Genomic DNA, 18,457 nt, shown 5'->3' with positions numbered 1-18,457 from the left:
GTAGGTAAAAAAATTTAAAAAATATTATTATACACGGTGTTTAAAGGTAAAAAAATTAAAAAAATATTATTATACACGGTGTTTAAATGATATTTTTGATGGTTGAAATAGGTGAAGTACCATCAAAACTTCTAAAACACTTAAAATTTAAAGTTTAACCACTATAAAATAAATTAACAAAAAACACTATCAAATTTTCTCATTTTCTCCCCAATTTTCATGACTTACAGGGAAAAACGCAACGCAGTGTGGTTAGACTACGGCTAAAACAAAGCAGTGAAGCGTGCTTTCGGGACGTTGATGTCGTAGCGACTATCGGATGGATGACGCAAACGTTTACAGAGACAAGTCTTGGTCCAGGATTGTGCCAAGCACCCACTCCGTCCTCATTCACCATTTCTAAACGAGTAGTTGGTTTAATGTGCATAATTGAGAGTGATTTCGTGTTTTAATCAAAGTAGTTGCTGGCATTGGCATCTACAGATATTATGAACAATGGTGTCATTGAGATATTGAGCAGGACAATTTCAAGGTTTCAGGCCTATAGATACACATTACGCCGGTATACATCTGAACAAGCAACTAGAATAATAATACATCGTTTCGTTTCTGAGCACATCGTTATCGTTTCCAGCTTATATCTTGCAAGTGAAGATGAAGGCGAGTGCAGTCCTAATTTCAGTTGTGTTACTCGTTGCTACGTTTCTTAGGTCTGCTTACTCTGCAGATCCAGATCCCGTCAGAGATTTTGTGACGGGATTGAGTACCTTCACTTTGCGTAACATTTTCAAGAATGGAGATGTTAGTAGCGATACCGGCGGGATTCGAGCTGCAACCAATCCTCAAAACTTTCCTGCAGTCCGGTAATATATTCACATATTATTTGCTTGTAGAAATATTTTGTTTGTATGGTCTGTACATTAAATTAATTAACGGTGTTAAACTGATTTGGCAGAACGCAAGGGCTATCTGTAGTGAGGTTTAAAATGGTTCCGTGTGGAAGCAACCTTCCTCACACCCATCCAAGAGCTTCAGAAGTTCTCTCCCTTTTGTCTGGTGGACCCCTTCAAGTTGGCTTTGTTGACACCACTGGTAATCCAACTACCAACCCACCTTATTCTCTTATTATCATGATGTCTATTCACTTATTATTATGTATATATATGATCTGATCATTCAAATTGATTTGCTGTAAATTAATAATTAATTTATATAGGTGCGTCACACATTGATATTCTTTACCCGGGGGATGTTACCGTATTTCCCAGAGGTGTGCTCCATTTTGAACTCAACGTTGGAAAGGTGGAAGCTGAGTATTTGTCGGCACTTAACAGTGAAAATCCCGGAATTTTGGTATGCCTTTCATCCCACCAATTATATCTTCAATAATTTGAAACCCAGTGCCGCAATATTTCGAATGGTTATTGATTTTATAACGTTATGCGTTCCTATATTGTTTTATATGATTTCAGACGGGCACGGAAGCTCTATTTCATATTCCCCTGAGAGTGCTGGCAACATCGTTAAACGTGGACCAGAAGACAGTAAATGGGCTGAATTCAACAGTGCCCCGATACGCTCCTGGTTTGAAGAAAACTGTAAAGAGTGGTTGTGTCCCCGGCAGAGATATTACCACAGCTTTTTAGTCGGCTTATAATTTACTGGAATAAACCAGAATGACTTTTGTCTTTCGAAATTGAAATGATACTAATCATGTTGTAAAAGTAAATGGTTGTGATTTTCTTTCGAAATTGAAATGATAATAATGATGTTGTAAAAGTAAATAGTTGTGATGTAAAAATAAATGATTGGGAATTTTGTTCTTGGTTTGATTCATCAAGGACCCTGAATACTGAACAACTACATCTCCCATAATCTTTTTTGAGGAGAAAAAAACGCTTTCTTTTCCTTCCTTGAAAAAAAGAGAGTCTCAAGACGTCAGTTTACGTGTGTATTCCATTTTATATGTTTCTACTATTCGCTTTCTACTAGATCTCCCATAATCGCTTAGACGTTTGATATCAAAATACGGTATCTCCTTTTATGGCTTTCGATGAAGAAATTAAAATAATTTAAAATCATTTGAATCGTTTTCTTTTAACGAGTTAAATAAATAAATTAAGATAGTGCTTTTTAAAGAAGAATATATGCTATTAATAATTAAATTCCCACATATTTTTAATTGTTAAAAATAATTAATAATGTAAAATACTCATTTATTAATAAATTAATGATGTGATAGTTTTTTGTTTCTTCGTATTTTATGTTTCAAATATATTTTTTCGAATGGTTATGGAATTATGTTTTTTGCAACTAAACAATTATGGGACTAAGTAGAGCATGTATCCACTGATATGATTGATAAGTCCACTAAAGCACACATACTCTATCTTTTTTTGTTTTGAACTTGTGGAAAAAACACATGCTCTTAACCATTAGGTTCACACAATATATATATATATATACACACATACACACACTAGCCTCTGCACCAAGAGGCGCAAAACAACGCCTGATAGTACATGTGGACCCTGAATTCATCTGTGTTTGAGTAAAACAGAGTTTATTAGGAAGTGACAAGTGAGTGATATCGGATGTATGGATATTGGAGCTTTTAAAATGAGACAAGACGAAATACTTGCGATATTCAGTAGGTCCGAATATTGACTTTTAGCTTATAAAATAAATGTGTTTTTTCATAAAGTGGTTGTAGTTTATTGATCAAAGAATTTTGCAATACCAAAACTCTGATACATATAACATTTCCCCTTTATAATAATAAAAGTAAAATTTTAAAGTGGCTGTAGTTTATCAGAAGTACAAGATCTTCCAAAATCAATCCCTTGGATTATTCTTGTTATGTGAACAAAACAGAGTAGTGAGCGTTGTATTAGAATTCACACAATGCTTAACAAATCTTAGAGAAAACCATAACAACAGCCCCAGACTATTAGACAATATCCGTACATACTTTATAACAACGATCAAACCATAATGTGACAAGTGGCATGCGTAGATAGGTATCAAAGGTTTTGGTATTGGGGATTTTAACATGACACACTTAAAAAATTTGCGATATTGCAAGTTTTTGACATAGGACGTGAAATCACCAAATCGACAATCGACGATATTAAGTTGTGACACAAACAAAAGCGCTGATATGAAAACGGACGCAATATTTCAATTAATCAGAATTTAAATTAAATCGTGTCTCTGTATCGGAGCTTTGAGAAATCAGAGCTTTTTTGCGATATTGGACATGGACTATCAGAGCAAATCGAAGATTGGAGGTGATACTATATCGGCAAATGGAGGTTTTGCGATATTGCATATTGGAGGTCTGGAGTGGCATGCCTTTTAAGAGTTTTAATTCAGTCAGGCATGATATATTTATAGAGTGCAGTTGATTATCAAATCGGGTCTAGGAATTGAGTGACTAAACTACAAAAGTTGCAATGGGGCACTTCTAGTGCAAGAGGAATAGTGGAAATGGAGGTTAAATGTGGCAAAGACTTAGGCCATATTGAAGGTTATGGATTATAGTGATATCGGAGTTTTGAAAGTATGCACGATAACCAAACCCCCGATATAATATTTTCGATATATAAGTGCGCTTGGATGTTTTGCTTATTATGATCTATTAGATTGGGCCCAAACCTTTGGCCATGACCACTTTGCAATATGATTTAGGGCTATGGCATAGATATAAGCAATATATATTGTACAACATAAAAATGTTATATACAAATACAAATGACTATCTACAAAATACAAAATAAATTAATAAAATAAGAGGATAATGTACAATCTATAAGGCAACGGAAGATGAGAACTTCCAATCGACAATTAGATAGAATTTACAAACCAAGTGTCCAAATGAGATGCAACGAACTATGATAGGTAGATAATAACACATCGAACTCATTTAAGAAATCCATATTATCGAAACCTAAAAGTAGTAATACTAAGAAATCAATTAAAAGGGTTCCAACAATGGAATTTAAGTGGCAAAATAGTATATTTAGTTGTTGTTATTTTTTTAAACTTTCAATTTTCAAGTTTTTGTTGTTATTTAAAATACTTTTTTGAATTTATAAATGGATTCAACACCCTAAAAAACCTCCACGACACTCTAATTATGCAAATTAAACAATGTAAACTCAAGTTTTTGAAAATTTCTATTGGATTTTGATTAAAATTAACCAGGAAAAATGTCGTGAAAATGACCGTTTCATCTATAAATTAGAAAATATATATATATATATATATATATCTATGATTGACATTCAACTATTTTATTTAAACTATAATTTTTCAATTCCATATGGAAAATAAAAAATGAAGAAGAGGCTTACTTTCACTCCCAAGAAGATATATCAAATGAAGCTATCAAATACTTTAAAAAGGCATATTCCCGGGATGCTAACAAAAGTATAGAAGATATATTGTGGGGCATTGAACCTTTCCAAAAGATGTTTGATGATGAGGAAAATTCAAGACTATATGTTGTTGTTTCAGAGGAAGAACTGCTTTCTGTAATGAAATCATTTAAGAAAGACAAATGCCCTGGCCCTGATGGCTGGACCATAGACATTTTTATACACTTCTTTGAAATGATGAAAAGAGACATATTGGGGATGGTTGAAGAGACCAGGATCAAAGGCAAGATTCATCATATCATCTCTTCCACCTATATAGCTTTGATTCCAAAAAAAAAGGAATCCTCTACCTTTGCAGATTTCAGGCCGATTTCTCTATGCAATGCCATCTATAAAATTATATCAAAATTAATAGCTGAAAGAATCCGCGGCATCTTAGCAACTCATATCTCCAAAGAACAGCATGGGTTTCTGAGCGGAAGGAACATCATAGATGCAGTGGCTATTGCCCAGGAAGCCTTACATTCTATGAAGACAAAAAGAATGGGAGCTGCCATCCTTAAAATTGATTTAAAAAAAGCATACGACAGTTTAGATTGGGGCTATCTGAGATGCTTGCTTATAAAAATTGGACTGGATGACCGGTGCACTAAATGGATCATGGCTTGTGTGGAAGGGGTAAATTTTGCCATTCTTATAAACGGATATCCCACATCCTTCTTCTCAGCAGAAAGAGGTTTGCGCCAAGGATGCTCCCTGTCACCCCTCTTATTCATCCTGGTCATGGATACACTCAGTCTTCATATCAAAAGAGCGGTTGCTGAGGGAAATATTGAACCGCTTTCAATATCCAGAGGTAACTCTTTTACACATAATCTCTTTGTGGATGATGTCTTACTCTTCGCTATGCTTTGTAGACATTCATGGCTTATTATGCATGAGTTATTAATATCATTTCAAAAAGCCACGGGACTAATTATCAATGAAGGGAAATCCTCATTTCATTTCGGTAATGTTAGAATGGAGGAGATGGAATATATATCACAGTTATATAACATTCAGGCGGTTTCCATTGAAGAGGGTATCAAATATCTCGGTTATCATCTCAAGCCCACGGGATACAACATATCTGATTGGGCATGGATCACCTACAGATTCTACAAGAGAATTTCGGGGTGGGAATATAAATGCCTATCCTTAGCTGGCAGAATGATTCTCTCTCAAGCGGTTCTAGCACAAATTTCTGTTTATTGGGCGCATCTGTTTTTCATTCCCTCCACTATTATTAAGAAATTAAATAGTCTAATGGCTACTTTTATCTGGGGCGGATGTAAAGAGAAGAAGAAATTTCATCTCACTAAACTTGATAACATAACTCTCCCCAAAAAAATGGGGGGCTGGAGTCTAATGAACCTTCGTATTTTCGGCTTGGCGCTTCTTTGCAAATCATTTTGGAGAACAGTCTTTGGTGAAAGTCTATGGTGTCAAGCTATCAGAATGAAATATATGGGGAACGAAGATATTCAATTTTGGTACAGGAATAATTTTATGTGGCCGTCCAAAGGATCGGCGATCTGGAGAAGCTTTCAAAAGATCCTCCCATTCTTCAAGAGGAACATAATCTGGAAACTACATACTGGAAACAATATTCTTATTGGATCTGATGCAATCATGGGGGTAGAGATGGAATCCCCGTTTTCTCCTCCACTTCTCGCGCTCCTCCACCAAAAAGGATTCTTTTACTGGGCACAAGTAATCGAAGAATGGAAGGATGCTATACCGATATGGAAATCGAATAGAGTGCTGGGATTGCAAGGAACAATGGCTGCCCAATGGGAAAGACCATCTGGACTATGAAAAACGCAGGGATATTCAAAACTGAGGACAGAGACAGGATTGTTTGGCAGGTTAAGAAAGGTCAGCCAAATGTGTTAGTCAGAGATATATATTTTTCCTTGATAGAACAGAGTAGAGAATGCGCTCAGGAACTCTTTCCATACTCCTTTTGGAAGACTGGCTGTCCTCTAAAAATAATTTTGTTTTCATGGCTAGTTTATAAGAACAAAAATCTCACCTGGACTAATTTACAGAAAAGAGGATGGCAGGGACCTGCCATATGCATAATCTGCCTCTCGAATACTGAAGATAACATGCATATTTTCATAAGCTGCCCACAATCTCAGATTTTATGGAAGAGGATGGCATTCTACTTGGGTTTTCCTCTTGTTTCTCATCCCTCCATAACAGAAGCATACGAATGGTGGGCTTCTCAGAAAACAGTTTGGCGTCCCATCCCTTTAATTGTAAACTGGTTTATATGGAAATGGAGAAATAAGAAGATATTTCAGAACAACAAGGAGGACTTTGGGCATATATTTGATAAGATAATCCCCTTCTACTATTTGATTCTTCCAAACTCCCCTCAACAGAAGTCACTACAAAAATCTGCCACTGATTCCCATCAGCTACTTATGCCACGGGCGCACTTCGATGGAGCCGCAAAAGAAGGAAAATGTGCATGTGGAGTATACATCTGTCTTTCAAGGGAGCTTCAATACTACTTGTTTTGGAATGGTGGCAAAGGATCAAATAACAAAGCCGAGGCCATGGCCCTTCATGGACTGCTTATCTTCTGCTCTTTTATGGACATCGGCCCCATTAACATCTATGGGGATTCTAAAATAATCATAGAACTTGTGAAGGGGAACCAAAATATAAAAAATGACAACCTCTCTGGATGGATAGGCAGGATTAAATCACTATGGAGGCATTCACGGTTCCCTATCACTCATATAAAGCGGGGACAAAATGAGCAAGCAGACAAGTTATCTAAGAAGGGCATACAGTCTTCAGATGATAAGTGGCAACTATGTATCTCTATAGATCATGTTACATACACCATTCAGCCTTTTTCTATGCCAGGCATTTAAAAGGACAAAATCTGGTATGCATCTGGTTCCTTTATTTTGGAATAAGGTCATAAATAGGGTCAGGTAATACTATACTCTTATACAGGTATATTCTCCATGTTTTTGAATAGTTCTATAGATAGATCTCATATCATCTTATTTTATTATGGATGTAATTCTGCAAACACTTGTTGTTTTGGACTATATGCCGGGGATATTGCCTTTACATATGTATATGGAGCATTTTTTATATATAATAGAAGTAATATTCAACTTTTTCTTCTGAAAAAAATACAATATCTATATAATATTGATGTCAAAATATTTTATTTAAGATGGATAATGAATTTCATAAAACTTCAATTATATGCTCACCATTAACAAAAGTAAGTATTTCCTTTATTAATGGTTTAACTTCCAATGATTTTATATGAAATGGGAGAATATATATATATATATAGATATTTGTTATTAATATTATTTAAAATGCTACATGTCAACCCTTTATTGAGTGTAGAAGGAATTTTTTAGTGATCCAGATGGCTCTAGACATATGCAAAAGTCTAAGAGGACTCATAAAGGGTCAAAATTCAAAGTGGTTAGAATGATCTGAAACCAACACTAGATCGATGTTCTTGTTTCCCTGATTCCAACGGTATGAACAACACTCAAATCTGAGCTCATATGAGGTAGATAGTGCCAGTCAAAGTTCAAGGTTGACTTTGCCAAGTGGTGGGGTTAATAGACCTACAAATTGCACCGACAACTGTCCTTGGAATCTGGTCACCAGTGTGGGGAAAAATTGTTGCTTCTTTAATTTTCTCAGGTTCAAGAATTAAAAAAAAGGCTTACGGTTATATGAAAATATCTCTCTCTCTCTCTCTCTCTCTCTCTCTCTCTCTCTCTCTCTCTCTCTCTCTCTCTCTATATATATATATATATATATATATATATATATATATATATGTATGTATGTATGTATGTATGTATGTATGTATGTATGTATGTATGTATGTATTATGTATGTATGGGGGGCGGGCCACCAACCTCGCCACTGTCAACACCCATATTAACATAACATACATTATTTATGGCCTGGTGGGAATTGAACTTGCCGGCCATGTGGCCAGCGTGCTCCATAGGCGTCCTGGCCCAAATATCACATCAACTGTTCCAACCAATGTTAAATGGCCTATCACACCAACGGTCACCATAACCCAAACTATTTTTAAATCAAATGGTTATGTCAATAAAAGGAAATGTCGTTTGTATTTTGGCGGGGGCGGGATTTGATCCCCTGACCTCCATGCCACCCCCAACACCCATATTAACATAACATACATTATTTATGGGCCGACAGGAATCGAACCCGTCCGGCCACATGGCCGGCCTGCTCCACGGGCGGCCCAACCCAAATATCACATCAACGGTTCCAACCAATGTTAAATGCGCCCATCACACCAATGGTCACCATAACCCAAACTATTTTAAAATCAAACGGTTATGTCAATAAAAGTAAATGTCATGTGTATTTTGGTGGGGGCGGGGTTTGATCCCCCGAGCTCCCCACCTCTAACCATATGCCCAAACCATTCCACCATGGGTGGTGGCTTTGTAAAGTCTACCACCCAGCCACCATATAAACCTTCGTATTCATTTGCACGGGCGACCGAACGGAGGTGGAACGGGGAACAAATCGCAGAATGGAGGCCGAGAATGAAGTTCTTGGCAGCAAAACTGCGAGCCAGGCCAGAGATGGAACCATGGCACAGTTCCAGGAAGAAAAATGATGGCATGATTTTCGAGACATATTTTTTGCAGAAAATCTTAAAGATTCCTTAGGAGGTAAAAATTCATTTTATCAGAATGTAATCAACTTTAAAGTAAATTTTCTCAGATTTTCGTAGGGAATGCAATGGCGAGGTCGAATTCACCTTTTGAGCAGTGGATTTGCAGATTCCCAGTAGAGGAGAATCTTTAAGAATCTTGAGGAATCTTCCAGATTCCTTGGAGACCAAAATTTCCTAGATTCAGAATGAAACCAACTTTATACTCATCCTTCTGAATATTTCACAAGGATCTCAATGGCGAGATTAGTTTTCTGATTTGAGTTGCAGATCTCCAGTCAACCTGGAGGGGGGAATCTTTGGAGAATCGCAAGGGAATCTAAAATATTCCTACAAGCCCATATTTTTCTGGTGTCAGAATTCAGAAAATGGATAGTCGATTTTACACCTATCAGTGACAAAAATTCAATGTCATAGTCAGTTTTTGCATCTGAGCCTTTTATTTTTCAGCCATTTTCTAGATTGGAGTGATGGTGTCAGATTTCAGAGTGTGGACAATCGATCTTATGCCATGCGACGCAACGATTTCGATGGTGCATTCAGATTCAACAGCCGACTATTATATTCTTCAACCAGTAGCAGAGTTGAGGTATATGTAGTGTTGTTGTCATGTACTTCTTTGATCATTTGTTGTGAGATGTATTATGTTGTTTCGATTCCTGCGTGATGTATGTTGCAGAATCTTTGTGTCTATTTCCTCCATGGATTATTATGTATGTTTTTATTGAGAACCCTTTGTTTCCATGATGGCAGGATACTCATTGTCCCCATGGGTGTTTTGTTTGAGATCCCTTTGGTGCCATGATGTCGGGATATTCATTGTCACCATGTGTAAGTTTATGTCATACAGATAGGAGGTCTATTATGAGTGATAGTTCTTGTAGTGGAACGTCTCATGGAGAGACTTTCCCACTCATGTAGAGGGCACATGTCCTTGTATGGAAAAAAACATATTCCATGTACATATTCACCTTTTTCAGCACTGAATGAAGCGGCCAACACCATCTTGACTCCGGGGCTAGTCCACATTGGACGAACTCCGTTATCAACGTCTTGTGTTTTATGTTGCTGACACTTGACATGTTCCCTTTTCTTTAAAACATGCATATATGTTCCTTTATGATCTTTTAAATGCAATTCTAACAACATCACGGAAGTAAAATATCTTGGTTAAATCTAGGAGTTGAGTCAACTCGGATCAAGTTTGGTATCAGAGAGGTCTTTGCGTGGATTTGAATTGTGAGCATGAACATTGGAACGTGCAACGATGGAAGATGACAAAGTGATGTACGAGACCATGCTTAGAATTTCCAAAAAGGTGGAAATAATGTATGAAGCTCTATAAAAAGAGATAGAGGAAAAGAAGCAAGTGCAGCTTCAGTTGCGAGCCACAGAAGAGGCCCTAAAAAGAAGTGAAGTGCGACAACCAGAGTCTTCAAGCAGATAATGTTGAATTGAAGATGCTTCTAGAGGGAGAGAAAAAGGAGAAACAGAGTTTGCTATGACAGTTGCAAGCTAAGGACGAGGCCTTGGAAAAGCTGCAGTGTGACCCATGTTAGGTAAAAAATAATTCTCTGTCTTCATGTATGTTTCCTAATGATGATTTCGCTGTTTTTGAAAATCATACCACAGGAATTAGCTCCAAACTGTTGAAGAAAATGGGGTATGAAGGAAAAGGCTTGGGAATTAATGGCCAAGGCATCGTCAACCCCATCAAAGTAGAGGAATTACCCTGTCAGACAGGACTTGGGTATGTCAAAAAGGAAGTTGGGAAATGTGCCAAGATAGTCTGTAAACCACCAACAACAGATGATGAGAATCCCGCATCAGTTATTTCCAACTTGACAGTGGAGGTAAAATATGATGATTTTCCTTCAGTTTCATCTTCACATAGCATGATTTCTATTGGAAATGTGGAGATACCAAGTACAGGGACAAACATGAGGCTCCTTGCCAGGATGAGGTACAAGGAGGAAGAAGAACTTGGTGTTAATAGCCAAGGCATAACTTAGCCATTGGAGGTTGAGCAGAGACTTCGATTTACAAAATTGGGATACACCAAAGGAGAATTCTCGAAGGTGTCAGATGCTTCTGAGACATCATTGAAATCGTTAAGGAAAGAGAATGATGGGAACACATCCCCAAGATCCCATGGCAGTGCCCATTATAGGGAAAGAGTTTAGGCAAGCTCTCATTGCCATAATGACACCATCGGCAACAAGGAAAGGAATGACTAGTCTCGATATTCAAATGTTCATTTCAATTACAATCAAGTTGTTAAAGATGAACGTAAATCATGGCATCAAAAAGCATGTACTTTTTGTGGATTACATAACCATGTATTTGATGAGTGCTAGAAGGGAATGGAAACACGGAAAAGGAAGAGGCATGAAAGACCCTCTCAACAATAGGCAAAGAAAAATGTAAAGCAGATGTGGAGGAAGAAGGCTTATTGTAGTCATTGTGACAAAAGTGGTCATGAAAGAGCCACATGTTGGAGGCTCCGTCTAGAGCAGCACCTTAAAGACAAAGCGTCAGTGCATGAACCAGTTGAAAAAATCGTTCGACAAGCAAACCTACCACAGGGGGATGACCCATTCACATTAATAAGTGAAAAATGGTTTCTAGATATGTTAGCTTGTCATGGTCATGTTTTTGTAAATCATTTGTTGCATTTTAAAATGTAAAAGTGATGATGTGTTTTCCATCACTTATTAAGCAACATTGCCTAGTCTTATTTTGTGATGCATTTTAAACTATGAAAGTGATGATGTGTTTTCCATCACTTGTTAAAGAAACAATAGTGTTTGGCCTTATTTTTGTAAATCACGTGTTGCAGTGATGATGTGTTTTCCATCACTTGTTGAAGCAACAATGGTATTTTGGCCTTGTTTTGATCGCTGGGGTATTGTTTCCATTTTGATGTAAACTTGACCACCGACTATGTGTCATAAACACGTGGAAAGTATGGGATGATTGGGTCATTAGTTGGTCATGTAAGTCAAGCATGTAATTTTCAAAACAATGTACTACGAGTTTGCAGAGGTTGCAGGTGTCAGCTCATCGCTTATGGCTCCAAAGGAAAAAGGTGAAGGAGAAGGGTGACTTATTAGATGCTTGTAAGTGCAGACAGGGTATAAAAAAGTGGCATATTCTTTTTCATGCTTTTGGAGGACCAAAAGCTCCTCAGTGGGGAGGATTGATCCAGGTGGCTCCAGACACAAGCAGAAGTCCAAGAGGACTCAGAAAGGGTCAAAATTCAAAGTGGTCAGAATGCTCCCAAATCAGCACCATATCGAAGTGCTTGTTGCCTTGATTCCAACGGTGTGAACAACACTCAAATCCGAGCTCGTATGAGGGAGATAGAGCCAGTCAAAGTTTAGGGTTGACTTTGCCAAGTGGCAGGGTTAATGGACCTACAAATTGCACCGACAATGGTCGTCGGAATCCAGTCACTGGCATCGAGAAAAATTATTTCTTCTTTAATTCACTTAATAACCTCTAGGTTTGAGAATTTTCAGAAAAAGGCTTACAGTTATATGAAAAACAAAAAAATATATGTATGGGGGGGCCGGCCACCAACCCCGCCACCCCCAATACCCATATTAACATAACATACATTATTTATGGGTCAGTAAGAATCAAAACCACCAAGCCACGTGGCCGGCCCACTCCATGGGCGACCCAACCCAAATATCACATCGACAGTTCCAACCAATGTAAAATGCGCCCATCACACTAACGGTCACCATAACCCAAACTATTTTAAAATCAAATAGTTATGTCAATAAAAGGAAATGCCATGTGTATTTTGGCGGGGGTGGTATTTGATCCCCCGACCTCCCTGCCTCTAACCATCTGCCCAAACTGTTACACCACGGGTGGCAGCTTCGTAAAATCCGCCACCCAGAAACCATATAAACCTTTGTATTCATTTGCATGGGAGGTCGTACGGAGGTCGAACGGGGAAAAAAGATTGGAATGGAGGCCGAGAACGGAGTTTTGGGTGGTAGAACCATGAGCCAGGCCAGAGATGGAACCATGACGTAGTTCTAGGAGGCAAAATGATGGCATGCTTTTCAAGACAAAACTTTTGCAAAGAACCTTAAAGATTCCTTAAGAGGTAAACATTCATTTTATCGGAATGTAATCAAGTTTACAGTCATTTTTCTTAGATTTTTGCAAGGAACACAATGGCGAGGTTGAATTCACCTTTTGAGCAATGAATTTGCAGATTCCCAGTACATGAGAATCTTTGAGAATCTTTTAAATTCCTTGGAGGCCGAAATTTCCCAGATTCAGAATGCAACCAACTTTATACTCATTCTTCTCAAAATTTCGCAAGGATCTAATAGCAAGATCAGTTTTCTGATTTGATTTGCATATCTCCAGTCAAGCTAGAGTGGGGAATCTTTGAAGAATCACGAGGGAATCTAAAAGATTCCTACTGGCCCATATTTTACTGGTGTTAGAATTCAGAAAATGAATAGTCGATTTACACCTCTCAGCGACAAAAATTCAGTGGCCTGGTTAGTTTTTGCATCCGAGCCTTCTATTTTTCATCCATTTTCTAGATTGGAGTGATGATGTCAGATTTTAGAGCATGGACAATCGATCTTATGCCATGCGATGCCACGATTTCGATGGTGCATTCAGATTCAACAGCTGAGTATTCTATTCTTTAGCCAACAACGGAGTTGAGGTTTATGAAGTGTGGTTGTCATGTACTTCTTTGATAATTTGTTGTTATATGTATTATGTTGTTTCAATTCCTGCTTGATGTATGATGCAAAATATTTGTGTCTATTTCATGTGAGTTTTATTTGTCATGGATTATTATGTATGTTTTGATTGAGATCCCTTTGTTGCCATGATGGCGGGATACTCATTGTCACCATGGGTTTTTTGGTCGAGATCCCTTTGATGCCATGATGTCGGGATAATCATTGTCACCATGTGTAAGTTTATGTCATACGGATAGGAGGTCTATTATGAGTGATAGTTCATGTGGCGGAATGTCTCGTGGAGAGACTTTGCCACTCATGTAGAGGGAACATGTCCTTGTATGACAGAAAACATATTCCATGTACATATTCACCATTTCTAGTGTTGAATGAAGCAACCAACACCATCTTGACACTGAGCCCGGAGACGTAGTCCACACTGGAAGAACTCTGTTATCAACGTCTTGTGTTTTATGTTGCTGACACTTGACATGTTCCCTCTTCTTTACAACATGCATATATGTTCCTTTATTCTCTTTTAAATGCAATTCTAACAACATCATGGAAGTAAAAGATCTTGGTTAAATCCGAGATTTGAGTCAAATCGGATCATTTAAGCTCAATAAGAAAGCTCGAAGCCATTGCAAAAAAATTCATCATGTCACTTAAGTGGATGACTAGGATGCTAATCATTTCTCCCTACCCTTCAATATATATATATATATATATATATATATATATATATATATATATATATATATATATATATATATATATATATAGATTGGATGGTGTAGAGAAATAATTATAATCTTAGTCATCTAGAGAAGGGACATGATGAGTTTTGTTGCAATGACTTCAAGCTTTGATATTGGTTTTTGCCCTCAAGGAATTGTTTAGACTCAATATCAAAGCTCGAAGTCATTGCAACAAAACTCATCATGTCCCTTGTCTAGATGACTAAGATGATAATTATTTCTCTACACCATCCAATCTATATATATATATATATATATATATATATATATATATATATATAGTGGGATTTTAAGACAATATTTGAGTCAATTGTCTTAACTTAAGACAAAAAGAAACTTGTGTATTGTCTTAAATATTGTCTTTAAGCGGGTGTCTCAAAATTATTGTCTTAAAAATTTGTCTCTATAAAGACAATATAGAACACATATTATTATTGTCTCTATAAAGACAGGAATTATTGTCTCTTAAGAGACAATTTCATTTGTCTCTCTAGAGACAATTTCATTTGTCTTTGTAGAGACACTTTCATTTTTGTCTCTTTAGAGACAATTACATTTTTGTCTTTTCAGAGACAATAGCTAAGATTAAAAACATATTGTCTCTATAGAGACTATATGTCCATAATTCAAACTATTGTCTCTCTAGAGACAATATAAAAAAAATATAAAAAAAAACAAAATCATTTTAAATGTTCTTTTAAAGTGGTTTCAACATTCAAAGTTCCCAAATAGTGATTTTAATTACCTTAAATCTCTGTTGTTTATGGATACCAATAGAATAAAAAATAAAAAAATAAAAAATAAAATCCATTATTTTTAAAGCTAACAACAAAGTCATTTTAAATCTAAATGAAAAAACAATTCTAGAAAGCAACCTTGAAAATAATAAGGCAACACACTTATATTTGCTAAAAATACATTCATGTCATTTGAACATGCAGGATCCTCAATTGGAACTTCATTTTAAGACATATTATGAGGCAAAAGAAAAATGTTCTAGATTTCTCCATCCTACAAGAGGGTTTACTCTCTAACATATAAATTCAAAGCTTGAATCACATTAAATGGTGGAAATTAAATTCATATCCAATAGTTAAATCCACAATTTCAAGACCCTTGTATAATTGGAATTAGCTTCCTTGATAACAAATAATTGTAATAATGTATATGCATTTGAATCTATAATTGATTGGCAATCCTGTCATCATGAAGGTTTTAAAAAAGATGGAAAATTGAAACAGGTCCTAGCAACATGATATAGGCCAGTTATCAATATATAGGTGATCTACAAAGTTATCTTCTCCACTACTGGCTTTTAAAATTCGATTTGGCTCCATCTCCTTTTTGTAGCCCAGGAATTGTTGCAATTGGTATCCAAATTGGTGGTGATCTAGTTCCTAAGGAAGCTTCATATCCAATGAATCCAATTCAGGTAATGAACTATTCTGATTGACTTCATAGCAAGATGAAGTTGCAGAGAAGTCCCTATCACTAGCTTTTTTCTGGGCAGTTAATCAATTCTTGGAGGCACACCAAACCACCCATCCTTCTTTCTGTTAAGAATAAAATAATAAATTTTTGTAAGGCAAGTTTTATACCATTTCTCAATCATTTCCAAGAGAGCTACTTATTGAAATAAAATAAAATAAATGTAGTGCATACCTGAAATAGAAATGTGTGCACTCTTAGTATTTCTTCATTATCACTTGCCTTGCCTTGCATGATTCCCCAGAGCACCTGCAAATGCAAGAGTAGAGTCATTTCCAGGCTACCATGGAAATATTAGTTTTGAGATATATGTTGGGTAAGTGTCATATCTATTCACAATAAAGCCTATTTAATCTTATATACAGTCCATGTTCAAAAATTGAAATTAGCATACCAACATAGCAAATTCTAGGTTGATATGAATCTGATAAATAAACAATCAGTTGTGTATTTATGTGAAGATTAAGAAGAGAACCAAAGGAAGAGAACTTTTCTACTATTTTTTAATACATAATCATTTTATGCTAAAAACTAATATAACAAGATGGGCTGCATAGCAGCTAGTCCCTGCCTTAGGTGAGGAGTGAGGTGGGGAGCGAGTGGTTGAGTGGGTTGGTCAGTTACAGTTATAGTTAGTTTTTTACAGTTTCAATGCAATTAGTTTCTATTTTTGTCGATCGGAGAGGCTACATCAAATGGCATAGATTCTAGAAATTCATACTTTTATGTTCCTAAAGAGACAATTATAGTTAGTTTCTTACAGTTTCAATGTAGTTAGTTTCTGTTTCTGTCAATCGGAAAGGCTACATCCAATGGCAGAAATTCATACTTTTGTGTTCCTAAAGAGATGAAGCTTAGTCTGTAGTTGGTAAGCATTAAAAACAATAGTTCTGCCACTATAGTTCTAATTTCATAATTGTGTGTATATCAATATATTGAGGCGATTATTATGCAAACCAAAATTTGTTTTGAAGTGATCAATAAACTTGGATGCAATCCATTAAGGCAGAGGCTAATAATGTCCTCACAAGGATTTCACTGGTGTTAGATTAAAGAAATTCATGTCTTTTCACTGGTGTTAGGTTAAAGAAATTCATGTCTTACTTACGCTTAGTCTAAGCACTTAGCCAGTGTTGCATTTTTTCTTGGTCCGTAGAGCTTGACAGTGTAGCCTCTCTGTTGAAATAGGGAAGAGGAATGGATTGGGTATACATGGGCGTGTAATGGAAATATTTGGAAAATGGGGAGTAATGGAGACCCATATGGTAGATTCCATAAAAGGGGTTTCTCTAACCCTCTTTATATCCAACTACATCTTTGGAACACCTAACTGCCAAAAAAATGGTGAAGTCCAAAATGAACAAAACATTCCACACCCAGGACAAAATGGACAACAATATGTGAACAACCATGTTTTCAATGATTCGTTTGATACTGCATTCAATTTTTATAATGCCTCCATGACCTCATTAAAATCAAAAAAAAAATACAAAACATGTAAAATAATGAGATGCACATCTCCCCAATTTAAAAATGTGAAAAAAAATTCAGATCTATCTCAGATTTTTGAACATTATATGCTGCAGTTTTTATGGATACATTTCATAAACTCATCTGCTTTGGGAGCCTAGAAAAACAGTACCCAAGTAAAATTTAAAAAACTAACAAGACTAGATTTTTGAACATTATATGTTGCAGTTTTTACAGATACATTTCATAAACTCGTCTGCTTTGGGAGCCTGGAAAAACAATACCCAAGTAAAATGTTAAAAAGCTAACAAGACTAGCTAACATTCAATGATAGTCCTGAACCCTATTTTTATCCTACTAAGAGTTGTCATGGCTCCCTAATAACTAGCATAAATAAAGCTGGTTCTTGTACTCCATTCTAATTATTTGCAACGAGATCTTAATGTCATGCAATTGGAACTAGTAAATAAGTGCCTAAATCAAAAACCAATGTTTTTTTGGATTTTCAGGATGTTGAATCCCACTCATAGAACATATACCAGTCGCTAAAAATGATATCTAGAGTTGACACTTATAGTGGATATGTTCTTGACTTGATATGCCAACCAGTGGAAGTTAGATGCTTCAGCATCTTCCACTAGGAACCGAGATTTCTCTGGACCTCTCAATTTTTTCATGCTTTTTCTAAGACCTTATACACCCTAGTGATAATCAATTTTCCCTGCTTCCATTGCGGAGAGGAAGAGATCTTCGGAAACTAGCCTTAAGAGACAAGCCCTAGTCTGTACATAGTAAGCCTTAAGACACTTTGATTCCCCTATACTGAAGCATAGGAATTGTTTCTGGAAGTGTTAATTCAGTAGATAAAATGAATCCAGTAGA

At 36.4% G+C, this 18,457-nt stretch overlaps 1 protein-coding gene across 1 annotated transcript; it reads left to right on the top strand.

Moving 5' to 3' along the window:
- Nucleotides 1-612: 612 nt before the first annotated feature.
- On the top strand, nt 613-1,646 carry LOC149164671 (putative germin-like protein subfamily 1 member 9). The gene is made up of 4 exons (XM_089430957.1): nt 613-863; nt 956-1,092; nt 1,217-1,353; nt 1,473-1,646. Exons 1-4 carry the CDS (start codon nt 655-657, stop codon nt 1,644-1,646), a joined length of 657 nt encoding a protein of 218 aa, XP_089287083.1. The 5' UTR covers nt 613-654.
- Nucleotides 1,647-18,457: the final 16,811 nt, after the last annotated feature.

This window comes from Pinus tabuliformis, chromosome 5_1, assembly GCF_031772625.1.
Source record: "Pinus tabuliformis cultivar Carrire ecotype Pingquan chromosome 5_1, CPIR1, whole genome shotgun sequence".
NCBI classification, from domain to species: Eukaryota; Viridiplantae; Streptophyta; class Pinopsida; order Pinales; family Pinaceae; genus Pinus; species Pinus tabuliformis.
The sequence above is the reverse complement of the archived record's forward strand: the minus strand, read 5'-3'. Positions and strand labels throughout refer to the sequence as shown.